General features: G+C 38.8%; 2 protein-coding genes across 2 annotated transcripts; one reads left to right on the top strand and one right to left on the bottom strand.

The window, feature by feature from the left end:
* The first annotated feature begins 556 nt into the window (after positions 1–556).
* On the top strand, positions 557–11638 carry unc13d (unc-13 homolog D (C. elegans)). Its single transcript, XM_089014853.1, has 34 exons — positions 557–645; positions 1855–1881; positions 1973–2029; positions 2099–2155; positions 2223–2330; positions 2476–2535; positions 2680–2746; positions 3394–3574; positions 3648–3692; positions 3769–3840; positions 3949–4018; positions 4151–4255; positions 4503–4595; positions 4710–4810; positions 5422–5539; positions 5631–5752; positions 5827–5917; positions 5996–6052; positions 6159–6256; positions 6361–6412; positions 6475–6605; positions 7349–7466; positions 7529–7681; positions 7771–7866; positions 8487–8693; positions 8769–8843; positions 8917–8996; positions 9072–9186; positions 9413–9484; positions 9556–9639; positions 9720–9840; positions 10750–10873; positions 10963–11186; positions 11500–11638. The coding sequence occupies exons 1-34, from the start codon at positions 589–591 to the stop codon at positions 11610–11612; spliced, it is 3351 nt and encodes a 1116-aa protein (XP_088870979.1). The 5' UTR covers positions 557–588; the 3' UTR covers positions 11613–11638.
* A 1598-nt stretch (positions 11639–13236) lies between these two features.
* On the bottom strand, positions 13237–20166 carry unk (unk zinc finger). Its single transcript, XM_089014854.1, has 15 exons — positions 19678–20166; positions 19138–19347; positions 18195–18371; positions 17990–18120; positions 17249–17384; positions 17066–17183; positions 16732–16816; positions 16070–16353; positions 15925–15993; positions 15507–15690; positions 15329–15430; positions 15061–15246; positions 14806–14987; positions 13529–13789; positions 13237–13416 (listed from the first exon to the last, which is right to left on the bottom strand). The coding sequence occupies exons 1-15, from the start codon at positions 19824–19826 to the stop codon at positions 13237–13239; spliced, it is 2454 nt and encodes an 817-aa protein (XP_088870980.1). The 5' UTR covers positions 19827–20166.
* Between the last annotated feature and the right edge of the window lie 10 nt (positions 20167–20176).

Below are 20176 nucleotides of genomic sequence, written 5' to 3'. Positions count from 1 at the left end.
CATTTTATTTCAACGTGTCTTTCAAAACTCTCAAAGACACTATTAATCCTCTCCTCTTTCATCAAGAACTCCATGCAACAAAGAGGGTGCAGAAAGTGCTAAAGATCTAAGACTGTGTGTCTTTTGTGTTGTGTCACATTATTTGTTATACTAGTGATTTCTTTCTGACTTCAAGATGGCGCCGGGAGAGTGGCTGCCTTTACAGCAGCTCCTGTATTTTGTTTTTGCTGCTGTGAAATGTAAATTTCTCCGTTGCGAGACATAACTTGACATACATACATTTCATTGGGAGGTCAAGGCCCTGATGGAGCGCCTGGGCCAGTTTACAGAAAAAAACCATGTGACGAGATCCTGCTTTTGGAACAAATGTGATATATAATGAAAGGATAGAAAGTGTGATAACATGTCTTTTCCAATGGAGAGTTTTTAAAAGAGACAGGTACAGTGTAGGGGAGCATATCATTCGAGCTACCTTTTTTTTTTTGTTACCGGAAGTGATTACTTCCTGTGTGACTGTCCATAAACACCCCTCATGCATAGTCACTCATATATGCAGAACACGCCTGCGGCTGATCAGAGAGCAACATTATGTCAACTCATATGGAGCCCACGAGCTCAGTGGACCTACTCAAAACACCTGAACAAGTAAGGACTGAAATTCTACACGTTGCTTGGTCACAAATGCGTTACAAAGTCAGTTTTTATTAAATAAAGGGAGGCATTGAGATGATCTCTTGAGATTTTATTGTGAATATTATGATAGGTTAAAGATTTGGAAGGCATTTACATCAACAATTAGGGGTGATTTCAACACTGTACATGAATGCACCACGGCAGAAAATCTGAGTTACTAACTAAAAATTAATTACATTTGTCAACATTACAGCAAAACATACATTTTATAACCAATTTCTAACCTCCAACAAAATTGTGCGCCTATAATACAACATTTTTCTTTTTGGCCTCACTTTAGGATTGTTAATTTTAATTGGTTATTAGGTGTATTTTGTTTGAATTTCCTTGAAAATTGCTTTTTTGAAGGTTATTTTGAACACACAAAATTCCTATGTTGCTTTTTAACCTAAAGAGAAAATACAACATAAAACATATCATTGATTTTGACATTACAACATGTTTTTAATACATTTTAATGGGATATGTGATTTCCAAAGTAAAATGCAGAAGCTCTTGACAAAGCCTAAATGCTTATTTTAAACACCGGTGCCATGAATCACGATTATTTTAGGATATGAGTTTGGATCAGATGATGCAGAAGGGAACTTAAACAGATGGAAAACACCCACACAAGCGTGACTGCAATATAAAAAAAGTAAACAAGAAAAGGTCAGAGCGGGACTTTGAAATTCAGAATTGTGAGGCTGACATGCTAACTACTATTTCAACACGCTGAACAAAAAAAAAAGACATTTCACGATTCAGTTTACACTTGTTTTTCACTCTCTTATATAGACAAAATGATTTTCTTTTTCCGGCAGTTAATATCGTTTGTTGCCTCAGTTTAAATGTCACAATCAGGAAAAAGAGGAAGTTTGTAACGGACGTTGCAATTAAATTATTAAAAACTCCGCTTTGTTGAACATCCTCCGCACCCTGCCCACCACCTTTTCCAGCTACCGATCCACGCGAACCAAATCCGGCAGATATTTAAACAGCTTCTTCCCCCGTCGCCATAACTCTTTAAACAGTAACCCAAATATAATTGTATAGTGCCTCTTTGCATTGTTTTATGATGATACTAGTGCAGCATGTTCTACCGGAGACAAATTCCTTGTGTGTTCTACATATTTGGCCAATTCAGGTGATTCTGATTCTTATTCTGATTCTATTTTCCAGAATATTGGCTTATCAAAAATCAAACAGGTAATCTGGACTACAAAATACTGCAAATTTGTCATAATGGAGCTGCGCAAATTACTCATTCATTCATGTTTTATTATATCTCCCTTGCTAGTATTCTCCAGGCCATGGACGTAAACTGGGCCAAACAAGAAAGTTACGCTACAGGAAGGTGAGAAGACTCAAACCGCCAAAATAAAACATCTGAAAATATTTTTATTTTTGTACCTCCTTATTTTAGGATTTAAAAGATGAGGAAAACCCTGAAGAGAAAGCCCGTCAATTCAAAGAACTACAGGTGCGGTGACGTCAATGATCAAGTAACCGCATATCATAACGGTTGTTATTTTGCTTCTATTTAAAAGCTGAACCCGCTGTATAAGGAGTTGTTGTACACTATTACACATAAGATGGGAAAATCGGCATCACCGGACGTCTTCACAGACAGCCAACTTCACAATTATATCAAAGAGGTGATCGCCTACTTGTGATTTTTACGTAAAAACGACTTTCGGCTGAAGCGTGCTATAATTTTGTCCATCATGAAATCATGTCATACTGTATTTCAAGGGGAGTTAGAAAAAAATTAATCCAACTATATTTACATATTTTTTCTAGGCTCTCACAATGACAGAATCTGAGCACAACTCTTTGATGGAAGTGATACAAAACTCTGAGGTGAGACATTTCTAGGTCCTTTTTCCATCCAAAAATAGTTTTCCTCTCATTATGTAATTCTTCGTTACCATGAAATACAACAACTTCTTCATTTTAACGTTTCTTATCCACAAGTCATTTCTTGAAACAATTTGAAACTTGCAGCCACCTGTATACTGCCTCATGGCCAATGTAAAGGAAGCCAGGGGAATTCTGGGAAAGGATGTTAGTGGTGAGTTTACACGACATCTTGTTTTCTTTTGTGTAAGAAAAAGGAAAAATCCTAACATGTATTTCTTAGATATTTTGATGCATTTGTATACTTTTGGGGGAAAAAAATCTGAATTTTGGGGCGGCTTGGAACGGATTAGGGCATTTACATGGAAAACGTGTATCAATTTACACATTTTTTGAGTAACGACATTTATTTCAGAACCAATTAATTTCCCAAGTAGATGAACCATTGGATTTAAATGAACATACTTAACTCATTCATTGCCATTCTAGAATTAGTTTGGGTTTTGTTTTTTCTTCCTTGGGTGTCGATAAAGCGCTGGCCCAGACCCCAGGCAATGGGTTTTCCCTTCCACGAGGTGCTGCATTTCCCTTTTTTTCCACGTTAGAGCTTTGTTCCAGCTTCAGCTGCTATTAAAGTGAGACGTAAGCACTTATGTATGTATTGCATTGTATTTTGGACAGTCTCCCCCATTTCAAGCTAATATAACTCCATACCCGTATAATTTAGGAATTAACTTTTTTTCTGATGAAAGAAGATCGTCTAAGGTTTCTAACGTTGTATTGAATGTTTATATAGTCCTATAACTCAATATTCTGTAGTACCTGGAATTCGAGTGAATGAGTTAATATCTTGTTGGTTAGGTTTAAGTGACCCTTACTGCTTGCTGACCATATTGGAGGACGAAAAAGAGAGACGCACACGTCGTTCCAGAGCCAAGGCCATTAAATACGTGGTCAAGGACGCCGTGCCTGACGAAAAGATCTTTCAGACAGACACCAAGAAGCAGACTCTCAACCCGATTTGGAACGAAACTTTTAAACTGTGAGATTGACTTGCATTTCTTTAAAAGATGTGCATCGTTTTGTTCTTATTTTTATTTGTTTTGATTTTACAGGGAGTTTGAAGACATTGCTGGTGCCAGCTTCCATCTTGAAATGTGGTATGAGAAGCAAAAAAAAAACATCCCTTTCTCCTTATTTTTTCACTTCACGAAGCTCACCTTGTCATCATTTCAGGGATAAAGATGAGGAGGTGTCACTCACTCAAAAACTTGAGGAGATTACCACCAATTTTCCCAGTTTAAGCAGGTAGTATGCTAGGTTTACTAATCACACTTGAGCACACTATGAACCAAGCAGAAAAAATGACATATATATATATGTATATATAGATATTTTTTTTTTTTGCATTTTCAGAATTATTAAAGAGGTCAAAAAGGAGAAAGGCACCGATGACTTTTTGGGGAAAGTAGTTATCAAGCTACAGGTTGTGATTATTTTCCTCCTTTTTTTGTTTTGTAACAACTGCAAATTTCCCCATTGTGAGACTAATAAAGGCTTTCTGATTCTGAACACCATTTTCTGACTTCAAAATCAATATCCCATAATATTATTTCAGGATCTCCACTGTACGGAGGACAACTGGTACGTTCTGCAACCGAGAACGGAGACGTACCCAGATCGAGGACAATGTCACTTGGATCTCAAATTTATCCACAAAGCGGTAACAATGCATCTTGGTATTCAGCACACTACATTGTATTCATCCATTCGCTATTGAATTACACAACGCAGTAACATTTGTGCAGCTTTTCGGATTTTGCAGTTATTGTTAATCCAGTAATTTGCCTGTAGTGGATCACTTGGCATAATTCCCATTTAGTCAAAATGGTTATTTATTTATGTATCTATCCGTGTACTACAATGAACTATTTTGAGTGACTAAACATGCTGTGTGGTGCTACTGGCAGAGAGATGAAACACTAAGCCCAGGTCGAAATGCTTATGCCAACTACTGTGGAATACTGCAGCAGTTTGTTTTGTCTTACATCTCCAAGCAAAAGGTAAGAAAGGGTTTCGATCTCTTCAAAATAAAACAAAAGCTAAAATAAATCATTAAAGAAACATACCAGGCATTGATGTAAATGTCCTGCCACATTTTGTTTCATCGCTCCTAGAGTTCTGCTCCATGGAAAGGGGAATTGTGCGGCGAGGCGCAGACTCTTCTGGAGCATTACGCGAGCCAGAATGACCTTTCACCTTTTCTTCAAGACTTGGCGTAAGTCGCACTGTAAACATTAAAACAACAATGTTTTCATTTGCCGTGTCACAGAAGCAAGTTACTGTTGTTCTGGGGTAAAAATAAATAAACAAATAAATAACACAAATAAATATAAAAAAATACAATTAAAGAAATAAAGTTAAAATTAAAAAAAGTAAAATAGATTTAAATACTAACAATAAAAAATAATAAATACATAAAATAAAAATAACAATAAAAAAATAAAATTAAACAAAAAATATGATAAAATAAAAATGAAATATAAATAAAATAAAAAATAACATACAATAAAATAATACAAGAATAAAATAAACATAAATCTAAACATAAAATAAAATATAATAAAATACAAGAAAATCAAAACACAAGAAAATAAAATGAAATAAAATTAAAAGAAAATACAATAAAACTAAAATAAAAATAAAATTAAAATTCAATTAATAAAAAAATAAATACAACTAAGAAAAATACACAATTATTCAAAATAAAATAAAATAAAGGCTCGGTTGAATCTCTGTTGCAGTAAAATGGTGAGATGTGAATTTTAAGATGGGGCTTCTGTAGCAAAAATTGTAACATTTCTTTTGAATTTTATGTTCCCCTGACAGAAAATGGGTGGCTTACAGTAAACTGTACCAAAGCATAGAGGTGGATTCCTCTTTGCTCTTACAACAACTCACGTGTGTAGAGTACCACTGGCATCAACAGGAGCTGCCATACCAACAGGTAAGAAAACACTAAGTAGGTATAGTTATTCTTGCTCATTAAAAAATGCATAATAATAAACTTGGACACAATTGTTGCATCACATCAACAGAAACAAGAACTGGGCGACTCTCTTCATGGTTTCCTGCATTACGGTCTCCATCTCGTGTCAAAATATCGAGACGTCTTTCCCCCGACACCAAGTGCCACACCAAAATTACACACGCTACTTCGGTATAAACCACAACAACATTTTCCTTTTAACAGCACACCCTATCCGTTCAATAAATTAATATTTATCCATCTAGGATCTTAGTCCAGATCTGCAAGACAAAAGCATTTCAGAAAATGAATCCGGCTGATTTTGAACTCCACGACGAGGTGGCTGACGCTGTTCAGGTTCTGTAGCAGTCACGATAATGTCAGTCAAATATCGAAAATTATTTATCGTAATGACAATTTTCTTGCCGCTGACAGGCGGGTACGCAGGCGTGGTTTACAAATAAAAAAGGTTTGCACCAGCCAATGACCAAGGTAAAAAAAAAAATCACAGTATGGGTTTTAACCCTTACATGGCCAGGGGTCACTCATACATAGTGGTGGTGTTTATTTTCTTTTTGCATCCTTGGCCCTCAATCAGGAGCGATCAGAGATCATTAGCGCCTTGTCCATGTTGATTGATGAAGTACGGGATGATATAAAACTCAACAGGGATGTCTGGAACAGAACATTTGTCAGGTAAGTTAAAAAATATATTAAAAATTGTACAAATATGGACATTGTAATGCAGTTACTAGTCGATCACTATCAAAATAAAATGTGGTTCTTTGGCAATCGTGCAGTGCGGTACAAGTGGACGTTTTCACTGCAGTCTATGAGAAATTTGACTCTCTGGTAAGTGATACTGGTAGTTTATCGTCATTTACTCATCTCACTGACATATTTTTTTTGCGCAGCTTGCGACAGAAGTAAGAGAAACCTTCTCTCAAATGGAGGGTCACATAGATCAGAGTCTAGCCAACAGCCTGTTTCCCGTTTACTTGAACCTGCAAGCCATCCGCAAGGACAAGGCCTTCTTACAGAAAAGGTTATAGTTAGTTTAAATTACTTCTGTCAAAAATGTCTTTTTTTTTAATCCATCAAGTTGATCAAAAGGTTTCTTCAGCCGTCATCTATACATCTTTGAAGGTGTCGGCCGTTTCGCTTCTCATCCGAGAAGCTTCGTCAGCGAACTAAAATTTTGCTGGCAACTCTGGCTCTATATATATATATATAGATCCAATCCATCAAGTTGCAACTTTTTTAAGTAGTTACTTGATTTAAAATGTGCAACAACGAAAAAAACAGAGCGTATAATTAGCATACACGCTATTGCTTCATTTAACGGGGTTGTCAGAGATATTTGGTCGGACACTGTAAACAAAGGCTCAAACAGGTGACGGCACCCATCTTCCACAGCCCTATGCCAAGCTATTTATTGAGAGTATATGCGAATTTAAGTGATGCATAAGTAAAACATAGTCTTCTTGATTTGAATACCACGCCCCTGAACGTCCCAAGCACCAATAACTATAAAACAACAGAACATAGACATTTGAATTGGTTGTCTTTTCTATGAACCAATAGATTTGTCACGTGGCTAATGAGCTCTTCCTATGAAGGAAGTGCTAAATTTGTCCAAGGCCAGATCTTCTCATGAAGATGACAGTTTAACAGGCTGTGTTTGTTCACCTCAGATTGACCCCAGATTTTTCTGTGCTACCATTGTGGGCCTTGTGTGCGGCGGCATGAAATTTTTTAATGTGATCAATTCTGTCTATTCTCTATCAGGGGTTTACTGAAGCTAACAAACTTTCATGTGAGCTTCAGAGAGGCTCAACCTTTCTGGCTACACCAGATATTCAACACCACAATGGACAGAGTGGAAAGGGCCGTTAAGGTCGATAAGGTATACAGTACACACTGCTTCGTGTTTATATGTCGTGATACGTTTTTTAATATGGCTTTTAGCTACAGCCTATGCACTCGGCCGTGGCGCCCATAAAACACAGCTCCTCGGCCGTGGACCTGGTTGCTTGCATTCAGCCCATGTGCGACTTGTGGGATCAGATATCTTGGCCGGACCCTGAGGAGTCATTCATGCTCATGGTCAAAATCACTGAGGTGGTGTACATTTTTTTACATATTTACCATTTGACATTGCTAATAAAAGTCAAGAACATGCTACAGTATTTTTTTTACTTTGTCTGCAGGATGTTTGCAAGATTGTGGTGACCTACTGTCAACGCCTTAAAGCCAGAGTCAGGATGCTCTCTGAGAAGTCAGACCATGGAAGCGCAATTAAAATGGTGGAGGGTGTCTTGCTTATAAATAAATAAATAAATATATGAATAAATAAATACAATCTATATTGATTTATATAGCGCTTTAACAATAGCTGACTCTGCAACAAAAAGCTCAACATGGACAGGTAAATAAGTACATATATAAATAAAAATATACAAAATAATTTAAAAAAAACTCATAAATTCACATAACAAAAATAAATAAATGAATAAACAAGTACACAAATAAATAAATACACAAATAAATAAAATAAATGGATGAACATACGCACAAATAAATAAATAAATACAATATATATTGATTTATATAGTGCTTTAACAAAAGCTGACTCTGCAGCAAAGCGCTTAACATGGACAGGTAAATAAATAAATAAATAAATACATACATACATACATACATAAATAAAAAGTATTAAAAAACTAATATTGGATTTTGGAAATGTTGGATCCAATCCAACATTTGGATTGGATTTACCTTTGTCTTGCAGTGGAGAAATTCACATTTCACAGCAGCAAAGTTCTGAAAAGAAGAGGAAAGGAAAAAAAGAAGTAGAAAAACAAAATACAGGAGCTGCTGGAAATCCAGAAATAAATGTCAGTACTAGTTCTTTCTTCTTCAATAGCTGTGCGTTGTGGTGAACGACCTGGAATACCTGCGGTCCGTCGTGGCGCAGCTTCCCGCCAAATTGAACTGGGCGGCACTTCGGGAGCGTACCAGACACGCTATCGGGGAAAGTCAGTTCCACAACACACTGCCGGCGCAAGTGCAACAAGCTCAGGGATCCCTCGGACGAGAGATCCGCTCCGCTTTGGACACTCTGAGCAAAAAGGTGCGTGAGATGTGCAACAAGCACGTCACCGTCCATCCAAGAGGAGACCCAATATCTTTTCTTCTGTCTTTTTAGTTGAATTCAGACATTGAGACGTATGTCAGAGGAATGTCAACCACAAAGCAAAATCCCACCAAATCCATAGAAGATGTAAGTACAGTACTTTGCTTAGCACAATAAAAGAATAGAATGTGTCTTTTTAGCTTACCCTCATCGAATTTAGGCCGCAGGCCCTCTCATGCGCTATCTGGAAAAAGAGCTCCATTACATGAATGAAAACTTAGTTCAAGAGAACTTCAACAGGTGATTAAAAGATTATTATGATATTTTTTTGTGTGTGTGAATCTAACACAATGCAAATTCCTCTCTGACATGCAGTCTGCTGACTCCTTTATGGAACAACTCGGTAAAAATCCTCTATCAGATGGCTGCTTCGCAATTGCAGCAAGAGGGGCTCATGGTGTTCTGTCACAGGTTGCTGTACACACTGCAGGTGAGTGTGTATGAGCACATAATGTACTTAATTGTACAGTTAACAGGAATAAATTCACCCTATGGTCAATGCACATTAATTGTAAAAAAGGAAAACAGTTATTCACCCTTTCATTCACCCTGCAAACTGAATATGTGATATGATGGCCACTATAGTGACCACTATCCTTTAAAAGGTTTAAAAAAAACACAACTGATGATTTATCTCACTGTGATATTCATTACAGTGCCTGGAACAGTGTTTCCACGGCGAGGGTAATGGTCTCCCATTGAAAACACTCCACTCTGATGATTACAAGGTGAGCAGGGTAGAACTGTATGCTGTATGATGAAAAACTTCAGTCTATAATTTCACTGTTCATGGTCCTAGAATCTCAAGGCCTACCTTACTCATCACTCTCTGAGCAGTCATCAGCTTGTGGAACAGTTCCTCGAAGGGAAAATATTGGAGCAGGTGTGTTGCTTTCGTAGTTCTCTTTTAAGGGATATTGTACATCTGTATTCTTTCAAACTATTACATCTGGTATGCCACAGAGAGTGATTGCTGGTGAGAAGTACGGCGCGGTCACACTTCGCACCAATTACAGAAGATCGGACCAAAGACTCAGAGTTGAAGTGTTGAATGCCGCCAATCTTCTACCGATGGACTACAACGGTGAAGCTTAACAGAAAAGTCAGAAAACACATACAAAAGCTTTGGCCACAATTAAATTGTTGTTGTAGAAATGATCAATGTGGCTTTTATACGGGTACTCCGATTTCCTCCTACATTCCAAAAAAAACATGCTTGGATGGTTAATTCATTGATCAATGTAAGTTATCCGTAGGCGTGATTGAATTTGGTGTCTTTTGGTCGAGCTGTGCGTGATTCAAAACAATGCATCGGATGTACATGAAATATTACAACGTAGGGGTGGGGCACCGTTGAGCTGCATTTTAAATGCATATAAATGTATAATCACAATTCTTAGGTGTTGTAGATGCATGAAAATAACTCCTCATCTCTTGCCAGCGCCGCTTTACGAACGTATGACGATCATGACTCTTCCTGTTTATGAGCTGAACACGCTTTTCTATATATGCCGGTTGACTTTCCGATTCACTTCTCGTTTTTGTTATCCATTGGAAACTCAAAGAAACGTGCAATTCTGATCACTGTTGCTGCAACTAACTGCTACATAATAAACGTTTGAGTGCCAAAGCAACAGAACACGAAGGCACACAACCACATGACACATGTGGTACTTTGTTTGCTTCCTTGTGTGACGTCACAAACCCGGAAATACGCGAGATAAACAAACAAAAAATATTTTTTTATGATTAAACTGATGTCTAACTACGATGTAATCACTTTCTAATGACTGTTAGGTGTTTTAGATGTCTCATTTTTTTCACTCGTTGTATGCTTAAGAATACAATTCCTCAATGTATTTGAAGCAACGCGTAATAATTTACACGTTCGTAAAACGAATAACATTTATCGTAATTGCCTGAGTATGTCCTTTTTTTGCTTTTATGCATCCCTATGTTAATTGTTTTATACTGTGTATCCTGCATTCCACAGGTTTAAGTGATCCATACGTGCAGTTGTGTCTGCAGCCTTTCCACACCTTCCCTCTTGTAGAACCTTGTAGAACTCAGATAAAAAACTGCGATCTTAATCCTCTCTTCGATGAGGGCTTTGAGTTGTAAGTTCTTAGATCTGCTTGACTTATTTTTTTCTCACTATCTATCATAGATGATCTTTATCTAACCAATTGTCTTTATCACATGACAGCCTGGTTGGGTTAGATCAGTGCCAGTCTCCAGGGGCTTGCCTGCTGGTGACAGTTCTGGACCATGACATCTTGAGAACAGACGACTTCGAAGGCGAAGCCTTCTTGTCTCTCAAAGACATACCCGGAGTAGCAAAAGCGGATGCAGAAAAAGACGGATCAGGGTTTCATCCCGATGCATTTCCTGTTCAAATACGTCTCCCTTTGTTGCATCCAAAACCAAATGGTATGATCTTGCTCTTTTGGTAGGAATCACTATTGAAATAAAAATCAAATCAATAGCAAAATTACATGTTCACATCCAGGCCAGGGGTTTACAAGCTATTGATCAACCTAAAGTGTTGAACACTTTAATTTTAGTGTTCAACTTCATCAATTTTAATGCCATTGCAAATGTTTTGGCACTTTTCCAGATCAAGCCGACCACCCACGGCAATCACAGCCAGTCGTGTTTCCCCTTACAGTCCGATTTTGGCACAGGTTTCATCTTTGCTGGCTTAAATGCAACTTTTTCTCACTCTCCTTTTCTGTACTGACAGAAAACAACATCCTTAAATTGTTGGAGTCCAGAAAAAGCGAGCGGGAAATACAAGCCTTTGTGAAGAAAAGAAGACAACGAGAGAAACAGTCCCAGGAACAAAGTCAACCATGACATTTTTTTTTGTTCCATTCAAAAATATACAATTTGTTTTAATTCACTAAATCCATTCATCATGAAACACTGATAAACAATGAAAGTCCACTTCCTGATGCATTTTCTAATTAGTGCAGTAAAATTTGTCAAGAGACAGAATGTGTTAGACGACAATGAAATGTCAACAATGAAAAGCTGCCTTGGGAAAAATACGGCAGGTATGAATAACAATGTGAGTAATTGAGACAATATGAAAAGTTATGAAATATAAAAAGAAAGGAATTTATAAGACTACACAAGTCGACTTGAGTATATTTCGCTTGATTGTGTTCATATGCATTTCTCTTTGAGAAACCTGAGTACATGTACTTTAACAGAGGCTGCTTGTTGTATAATTCATTCTAAATGTATTCACTAAATAATTTGTTCCTCTTTTCACATGTTTTATTTATTTTACTAATAAGAACTACAAAAACAACCAATTCAGTATATAAACACCCGCGCCAACTCATGTCGGCCCGCTTTGGCTACAGCTATACGTACAGTATGTTGTACAATTTATATGGATGAGACTAAATATGCCCTTCTGGGTTTAGATCATATCACCTTACTAAGATTTAGGATTTGGTTAAAATATATCAAAATGTTGCGGTTTTGCCTTGTCATCCATATATTGAGATAGTCTGACATTGATGTGGACAGAAACTGTCAAAAACGTATAAAAGTCGGCAGGGCATCCATAAGTTAACAGTTATGAAATTTGTTAGCCATTACAAAAAAGGTAAATGCTTTCGGGTTTTTTTTCATTACATGCCATAGTAATTTTTAACCCCCCCCCCCCCCCCTGCAACTCTGATGATTAACATCGCTGCAAAAATAGTCACTTGATAAGGTACATTTGTATAAGACAGTGCAATCCGGCTTTGTTATTTTATACATTTCATTATTTGCATGATGCCGAGCAATTCTGCTCTCCTGGCGACTTCAAACTTTGCATTAAATTCGTTTTGTCAGTCAGGTAAGGAATTTTTTTTGTCTATTTAGACAGTGGAGGTTATTTCTCAATGTGTCGTGAAACTAAAGTGGTCGCACATTGTTTTAAAAAAAAACCATTATGCTAAGTGATGTTAATTGTTACATATGTGTAAAAAAACAGTGCTGCTAGTCATGAGTAATCATAAGAAAAAAATGCTGATGTTGCCATAGGTAAAAGAGGAAATATGATTCTCTTAATTATTCAAAATAATAACCACGAGCAAAATGAACCCTCCTGTGTATTTGTAATTTGGGAACTGGTTGTTTGCTATTCATTGAAAATGTGATGCTCAAGCCAGAGCCATGTCTAATGTAGAAATATGGAACTATGTTGACATGAAGGGATGGGCTTCATTTAGTCAGGCCATAGGAATAAGAAAAAAAGTGCTCGAGGGAAGTACAAATCTTTTTAGGTGGATTCCCATCCTCTTGAAATTTTGATATTTCAGGCACTGTGCCCCACATAATGACCATCTGTATTTGCGTTACAATAAACAGTAAAAAATAAAAAAAGAACCTTAAAGTCTGGAATGATGCCAAAAATCCATGGCTGGTATTTGTGGAATCAGGACTGACCGATGTGGACTCTCCGATGTGGTCTGAAGTGTCAAGAAAGCTGCTGCTGCTGCTTCTGCTTTTTCTGCTCCAGCGTTTGCTCAGGACAGAGAGGACACTCCTCTATGGAGGTGGAGCAGCTCTCGCAATGTAGTCCGTGGCCGCATGGCAGTGAAACGGAGCCGTGTTCTCCACACGACACACAACATTGCCTCTGCTTCTTGTACATCACCTTTAGACAACAAAAAGAGACCGTTTATTAGTCAAGGAATATGATATCAATCAATAATTGATCCATTATGGCAAGCCGTACAAACACGTGTAACAGGTGAGGTATTTATAACCTGTTCCACTGTATGTAAACAGCTGCAGAGTTGCGCTTGCAGACTGAGGATGGACTCCAAAGGAAGTCTGTGTAGCATCTGCAGCTGGTGTAACGAGAGATGGGGATTGTCTCCGCTCCTCAGGGTCTCCAGCGCCTCCTCCAAGAGAGAAGATTCTCTCTGAGCTTCTTCCTCAGCTTGCCTGTTTCTCTCGGCCTCCATAGCCAACCGCCCCGCGTGGGCTCGTGACTCCTCGGCGTCTGCTTTCAATGTTGCCCACGACTGCAGGGAAATGGAGAACAAAAGTATACATTTTAAATGAACGTGAGGATATTTGAAACGAATGAGAATGCCGTTAGTCTAATTCAGAAGGCAGCAACAACAACTGTCGAACTGTTTTCTCAATATGTAACAATTGAGTATTTCAGGGACCAATACACTTCACTGCAATCCTGTTCCTCATTCCTCGCAGAGGATAAAGAATACATGTGAGCATTGCCATATCGTATGTCCACTCCAAGTTGCTCCGTTTTTGTTCCAGTATTCATTTCTCAATAATTTAGAACATTCAAACTATCAATGCTATATTTTGAAGTCAATGACAAACGCTCCCCTACCTACAAACATTCGAGTTACGAACAATTGTACATACGAACATTTTTGTAGTAACATGCAGTATTCTCTCCAGTTGCACATGTACATATATTTTATTAAATGTTTATTTTTCAGTACAAACTAATACAGGTTACTTATACAAGCTTTAAAGGTACTTATATAAATCTTAAACGTACTTAAATAAGTCTTAAACATACATTCCATACACAATATAGCACTGAAGCAACTTATGAACAAATTCACCTTACAAACGACGGTTCGGAACGTATCTCGTTCGTAAATTGGGAAGTGTCCGTTTTAATAATAGTAATAATCCATTTCATTTCTAAGCGCCTTTCAAAACTCTCAAGGTGACTTTACAGTCACAGGATAGGTTTTTCTGCGGGTGAGCAGCGACAGCCACATGCGCCAGCGTTCAATCAACCCGGAATAACTAAAATAACTGGCTAATAGATAACTAATAGATAGCTAGGTAGCTAGTTAGATAGTCAATAGATAGCAAAAAGAGAGCTAGATAGGTAGCCAGCTAGCTAGTTAGATAGTGAATAGATAGCAAATAGCTAATATGGTAAATTCAACTTCAACACAGGAATGACACCAAGGCAAAAACCTTCTATTTTTGGATTTAAAAATAGTAAGCAGTAGTTACATAACCATATTTTTAAAGAATTCAGCTTTAGAACCTGTGCTGTATGTCTCCAGTTATGCCCCCACTGCTTCAGCGTCCTGTGAGCTTCCTCAAGTTCCTGTTTGAGCCTGGACGTCTCCGCACATGAGCCCGAGGGCATCAAAGCTGGGGGCGTGCCAGGGGAACCCTGGCCCGATGGGAAATGCTCCCAGATGTTACTGCTCATCCCATTAAGACCTACAAAGCACAGATTAAAACACATGGAGCGGATATCACTTTCAAGTGAGCAGTGGGGTAAAGTTTCACACACCTAAGGAGTTATGGGATGGACCCAAAAAGGGGCTTTCTTGCTGTCCAGGTTGGGACAACTGAGTGGAGAAGAACGGGGAAGCGCGAGCTCTGATCGGAGGAGACGGCGAGGGAGAGCTAAAAGGAGCAGGTGTGCTGAAAGATCCCGGGATGTTGACCGGGGCTGAGCTCTGAAGTCGGTTACCTCCTATAAAAATAAGACGAAAGAAGGATACCACATTGAGCTAGTTTGAAATCAATATTTCTCGTTGTAGATGTTACGCAATTACCGAGCCTCGATGTCACCCGCGGGAGACTTGAACTACTCTCCAAACCTCTTTCTAACGCTGAAGTAGCAAAATCATTAAGGTCGAGATCATCCAGCGCTGATTCTGCGATAAAGATAGCAACTGTCAATCATAAACAAAAAATAAATAAAAACAATAAAAAATGAAGATCCAGACTTACCAACAACAGACTCAACAGTCTCACTGGTGGGGTAGAAGGGCAAAGCGTTGGCATTCATCCCTGACGTGATGCCGCTCCCCGGTGGTCCGAGGGGCGCGGGGCTGGGTGGGGTCGCAGCTAGACTGGAGGGGATGCTGGATGATAGACTTAAAGGGCTGCCAACTGGCAGAAACACCAGAAGATCCTGAGAGGAAATCATATTTGCAAGAGGAAAAAAATGTCAATTTCGTGACACTTTTTTGGAATACTAACTCATTTTTATTGGTGTTTTGCATTTGACTAAAAATATCAGCCTGCGTGTTTTGGGTATTTTAGATGCGATGAAATTTTTTTCAGATGTTCGTTAGGAAACAAAAAAATGGTGTCGGCTCTCCTTTAAAGAATGGATTGTGTAAATAACACATGGCGGAATTTCTACCTGTTTACTACTGTGCGCCGATGCCGCTTCCCTGCTGCGCTGCTCAAAGGCAAAACTTCTCTGTTTGGCCTGGAATCGCAATAAAAATATATCATCGTCACACTAATACCTCCTCCCCCCCGAACCCCTTTTTTATTCATCTCACCTGATCCTCCCTCTCAAATCCAGGCGCCCTGCCATAGCCTCCCTCTCCCACCCAAGAATTCGCCTCAGCTGCTCCCCTCATGTCCTCGCAAAGACTCAGCACATTACCGAGCAATCCTTGCTCGGTAACATGTGACCCGGCAGAGGGCGAGAAGGGGTCAGCGAGCTGACCCAGCCCCTTTTTATGTCCTCTTGATTCAATCTCCTCTCCAGAAGCAGGATCTGGGGGACGGAGCGGTGGGGGCGATCTGGGGGAGGAGAAGGACTCCTCGAAGACAAATGCTTCTGGAATGTAATTAAAATTTGAAATTAGGAGAATACAGACGCTCCCCTACTTAAGAACATTCAAGTTGCGAACAACGGTATATCCAAATATTTTTTTGTCACGTAGTATTCTCTTCAGTTGTACATGTCCATACCTTTATAGAGCATATATTTTATTAAACGTTTATTTTTCAGTACAAACCAGTAAAGAGTACTTATACAAGTCTTAAACATACCTATATAGATCTTAAACATACTTATATAAGCCTTAAACATACATTCCATACAGAATATAGCACTGAAGCAACTTACGAACAAATTCAACTTATGAACTACTTGTTCGTAAGTTGGGGAATGTCTATATTTTGAAGATTTGTGAGATGAGCGTTGGCGACTTACTTTCAACATGAGCAAAGGCGCAAAAGGGTCCTCTGGGACAACTGCCACACTGCTGCATGTCATTGCACTTTGTGGATTTGTAGATCTGCGGATACATTCAAAGTCAAAGTCAAAAGTCAGCTTTATTGTCAAATATGCTAATATGCATGACGTACAGCACAGATGAAATTACTGTCCTCTCGGACCCAGCATGCAAGGCACTTATAATTACTTTAACAAACATAATAAACATGAAAACACCAATTTGCCGGGAGAGGGGAGCCGCTGCGTGTTCAAGGCCATTGTTAAAAGTTTGTGTTTATCATTTGAGATAAGCATCGGTTTGTAAACGGACCTCTGGATGGAATTGTTGTTCCGTTCTAGTGTGACAATATTGGCATCCTTCCGCGCAGTCACATTTGCTGGGATCACCCCACTCCTCGCTCAGTTTCACAGCCGGACAAGGTAAAGCTCTGCGGGCGTAATAGCGGGTTACTGACATGTTTTTAAGCAGCTGAGAAAAGTCATTGTAGCGCACCTGTATTTGTGCTTATGCGGGCTGCGCCGCCTGTCTTTGCTGTTATGGTAATACGGGCAGGCGTAACCCTGGCGACACAGGCGAGGCGGCTTCTTGCACAGCTCGGTTTTGTAGTGGGATAACACATAGTTGTTATCTGATGAAACAAGAAATTGGTACGATGAGGGTATATGTATTTTATTAATTCAGTATACCTATATGGGTATGTGAAAAAAATATATTTCTATACAGCACATAACAGATTATTGTCTTAACTCATTCACTGAGAGATAATGTTATATATTTTTTGGTCATAACTATTGATCCTCAATCACTCCATATGATGCTCATGGATCATTCGTATCAACTCATCTTTATTTCTATCGCGCTTGTACAGCAAAGTCACCTTTTCGATAATTTTCTCCTTGGTATATATCCTCTGCTATTTCCTGACAGTAAGTATTGACAAAAAATAGATATATCATTAAATAAAATACCTTCCTTTTAAAACTATGTTGAAGTGAGTTTTATTAAGACAAAAGTAGCGGTTTGCCACCATCTTGCAGCATTTGTATGCAATGTCTAATTATTTTTAAGAGGGTATATTCACCAATTCATAATAGAATTAAAAAAAACTTTAATAATTCATTCACTCCCAGAAATGTGCAAATCTGTGTCCACTACAGTACCAGGGTTGTTGTCATTTTCACTCGAAACATTGAATTTTATGTCTGTTGATACTTCTATTTCTGTTCGATATACCTTGCCAGCGTGGTTCCTCACTCAGAATCTTTTCTATAAGAGCCGTGCTCGCCGCCTGTCCTGATTGTCCGTCTCCTCCAGCTCCTTCTGACGGTCCCGCGCCACCTTGACACTCGATGACCTGTACTTCCCTGTAAAAAAAATATATCCCATGTCAACTCCAGTATCTCACTAAATGGCTAATTTAAATGTTAAATTTCCATACCTCACATCATACACAGGGCTGCGCAGGTCATGTGACCCGTGCGCAAAGGCACAATGGCAGCCGTTCTTGCTGCAGTGACCTCTTGTATCCGTTTCGTGAATGCAAGATCCAGTTTTATAGTAGCGTAGGTGATATCTTCGTTCTGTGTCCCCAGCTGTTCGGTGTAAAAATGCACATCTGATGGGAGCAAAAAAAAACTTTCAAATGTTGACATTTTCAGGGCGAGATGAAAGATGAATTGAAGGTTTGATCTCATACTAGCTGTAAAAAACAAATGAGCAATCAGCACGTCAGTATAATGTGTCTTCCAAGACATTTACATTCCCTTTGTCCTCTAATCAACACCATTTGATTGCTTTGTAAGAAGGAAGAAAAAAACATGCCCAGTGATGGACGATGTTCAGATGGTAATGCCCAGATGACGACACCTCACCCGTTATTTCTTTCGCAATACTTCTCAATTACAATAGCACCCCACACCCTGAATAGTGTTTAGGTCGTTAGGTTTCTTTTTGGAGTTTGGAATAAAACAAGAAAAACAAAAGAAACACCCCCCTGCTCTTCCCCAATCGGGGTCACCTCTCTGTGACCTCTTTGTGAATTTAAATTAGTTATTTTGTTGGACTTTTGCATCTAAAAAGCATATGCTCACGCTCTACAGGGGTTTGTCAGACGTTAAATTAGTATTGTCAGTAACGGGATGCGTTCTTGTGTGAACGGGCATTACTATACTCTTTTAAGCAAGCATGCAACAATGTTTTGGGGGGAGGGGTGCAGTTCATAACCTCAAAACATCCTGTGTCGCAACCCCCAGGAACCAACCTTCCTAGCCTTTTGCATTGTTTGCAATGTTGCGAAATACCTGAATAGAGTAACCCAGTTCCGCAATTAAAAAATGAATTCCAATCAAACTGTTACTTCGTGTACTTATATTTCTGCTTACTCGTCTCCATCGGGACAGGTTCCTGTTCCTTCGTCATATTTGGTACAGTAAACATCTGGACTGTAGTTGAATGTCCCGTCCCGTTTGCGCATTGGCCTCCTGCGCCTCTGGTTCAAGAAGTGCCAGTGGAAACAGGAAAAAGGCCGGTGTTGTGTGCATTTATGCTGTACAAACAGGGGACACTGCTCCGTTCTGAACTCCTTCAGGTAGCTGCAAATAGCACAATTAAACACGGCAGAAATTCATGTATACAAAGCGATCATTAATTATGTAACACCGTTTTATTCTCTATTCACTCCATGTCTTTTCTGATTTCTCTGTTTGCTAAATATTACAATTTCATGTTGCATAAGACTCGTGAGACATTCACAAACAAATTGAGCTCATCACCATTTTATAACGGTTTGAAGTCAAAATAATTCAATATTCAGGAAGCCTCTTCCAAATTGACTCAATCGATTGTTCTGTACGTGAACCCGATTACACGTGAGTTTGTGTACATGTAGGTAGCTATTCGGCTAATAGGTTACCATTACATACGTGTAGTGTTGAGGTTTTTCGGGCTGAACGTTCAATACGGTTGCGGGAGATGTCGATCCCCCGGCGGAGGAAGACGACGAAGACGACGAATGACCCCCGGTAGGCGTCCCCGTTGAAGATAACGGGGAAAGCGGGTGCTTTTTAGACATTTTAATGCTAGGAAAAGGCCAAACAATGAGCTTGTTTTTAGCAAAATGAGCTAGCTAGTTACGTTAGCATAGAAATCCGCATTCTACTACGATGTGAGTTTGCGCGAGATTTGAGGAAGTAGTACAAATGCCGCGTTCAAAACTTTTGAGATTGCAGTAAATCTGACATTCCTCCCCAAATTATTTTAAAAATAAAGCAAGATGATATTTCAGACGCAATAACGAAACGGTTGTGACTATTTAATTCCACAAAATGATACGGTGATATGTTTGGAGATATGTTTTGAGTGAAAAAATATTTCTAATGTCTTTGATGTAGGTAAGCAGGGCAGTGGGTAATGCAATTAATG

The sequence above is a fragment of the Hippocampus bargibanti genome, linkage group LG15 (assembly GCF_051943395.1).
Source record: "Hippocampus bargibanti isolate YZ-2025 linkage group LG15, ASM5194339v1, whole genome shotgun sequence".
Taxonomy (NCBI): Eukaryota; Metazoa; Chordata; class Actinopteri; order Syngnathiformes; family Syngnathidae; genus Hippocampus; species Hippocampus bargibanti.
This window is presented reverse-complemented; position numbering and strand designations above follow the sequence as displayed.

Bases quoted from the DNA above. Each gene is read 5' to 3' on its own strand.
- unc13d (XM_089014853.1), top strand. From the start codon at position 589: ATGTCAACTCATATGGAGCCCACGAGCTCAGTGGACCTACTCAAAACA. The intron at 4,811-5,421 runs GTAAGTCGCACT...TTCCCCTGACAG, and splicing joins CCTTTTCTTCAAGACTTGGC to AAAATGGGTGGCTTACAGTA. The intron at 7,867-8,486 runs GTGGAGGGTGTC...CTTCTTCAATAG, and splicing joins ATGGAAGCGCAATTAAAATG to CTGTGCGTTGTGGTGAACGA.
- unk (XM_089014854.1), bottom strand. From the start codon at position 19,826: ATGTCTAAAAAGCACCCGCTTTCCCCGTTATCTTCAACGGGGACGCCT. The intron at 15,691-15,924 runs GTAGAAATTCCG...ATTTCCTCTCAG, and splicing joins CGGCGCACAGTAGTAAACAG to GATCTTCTGGTGTTTCTGCC. The intron at 14,988-15,060 runs GTGTGTGAAACT...TGTGCTTTGTAG, and splicing joins TCCATCCCATAACTCCTTAG to GTCTTAATGGGATGAGCAGT.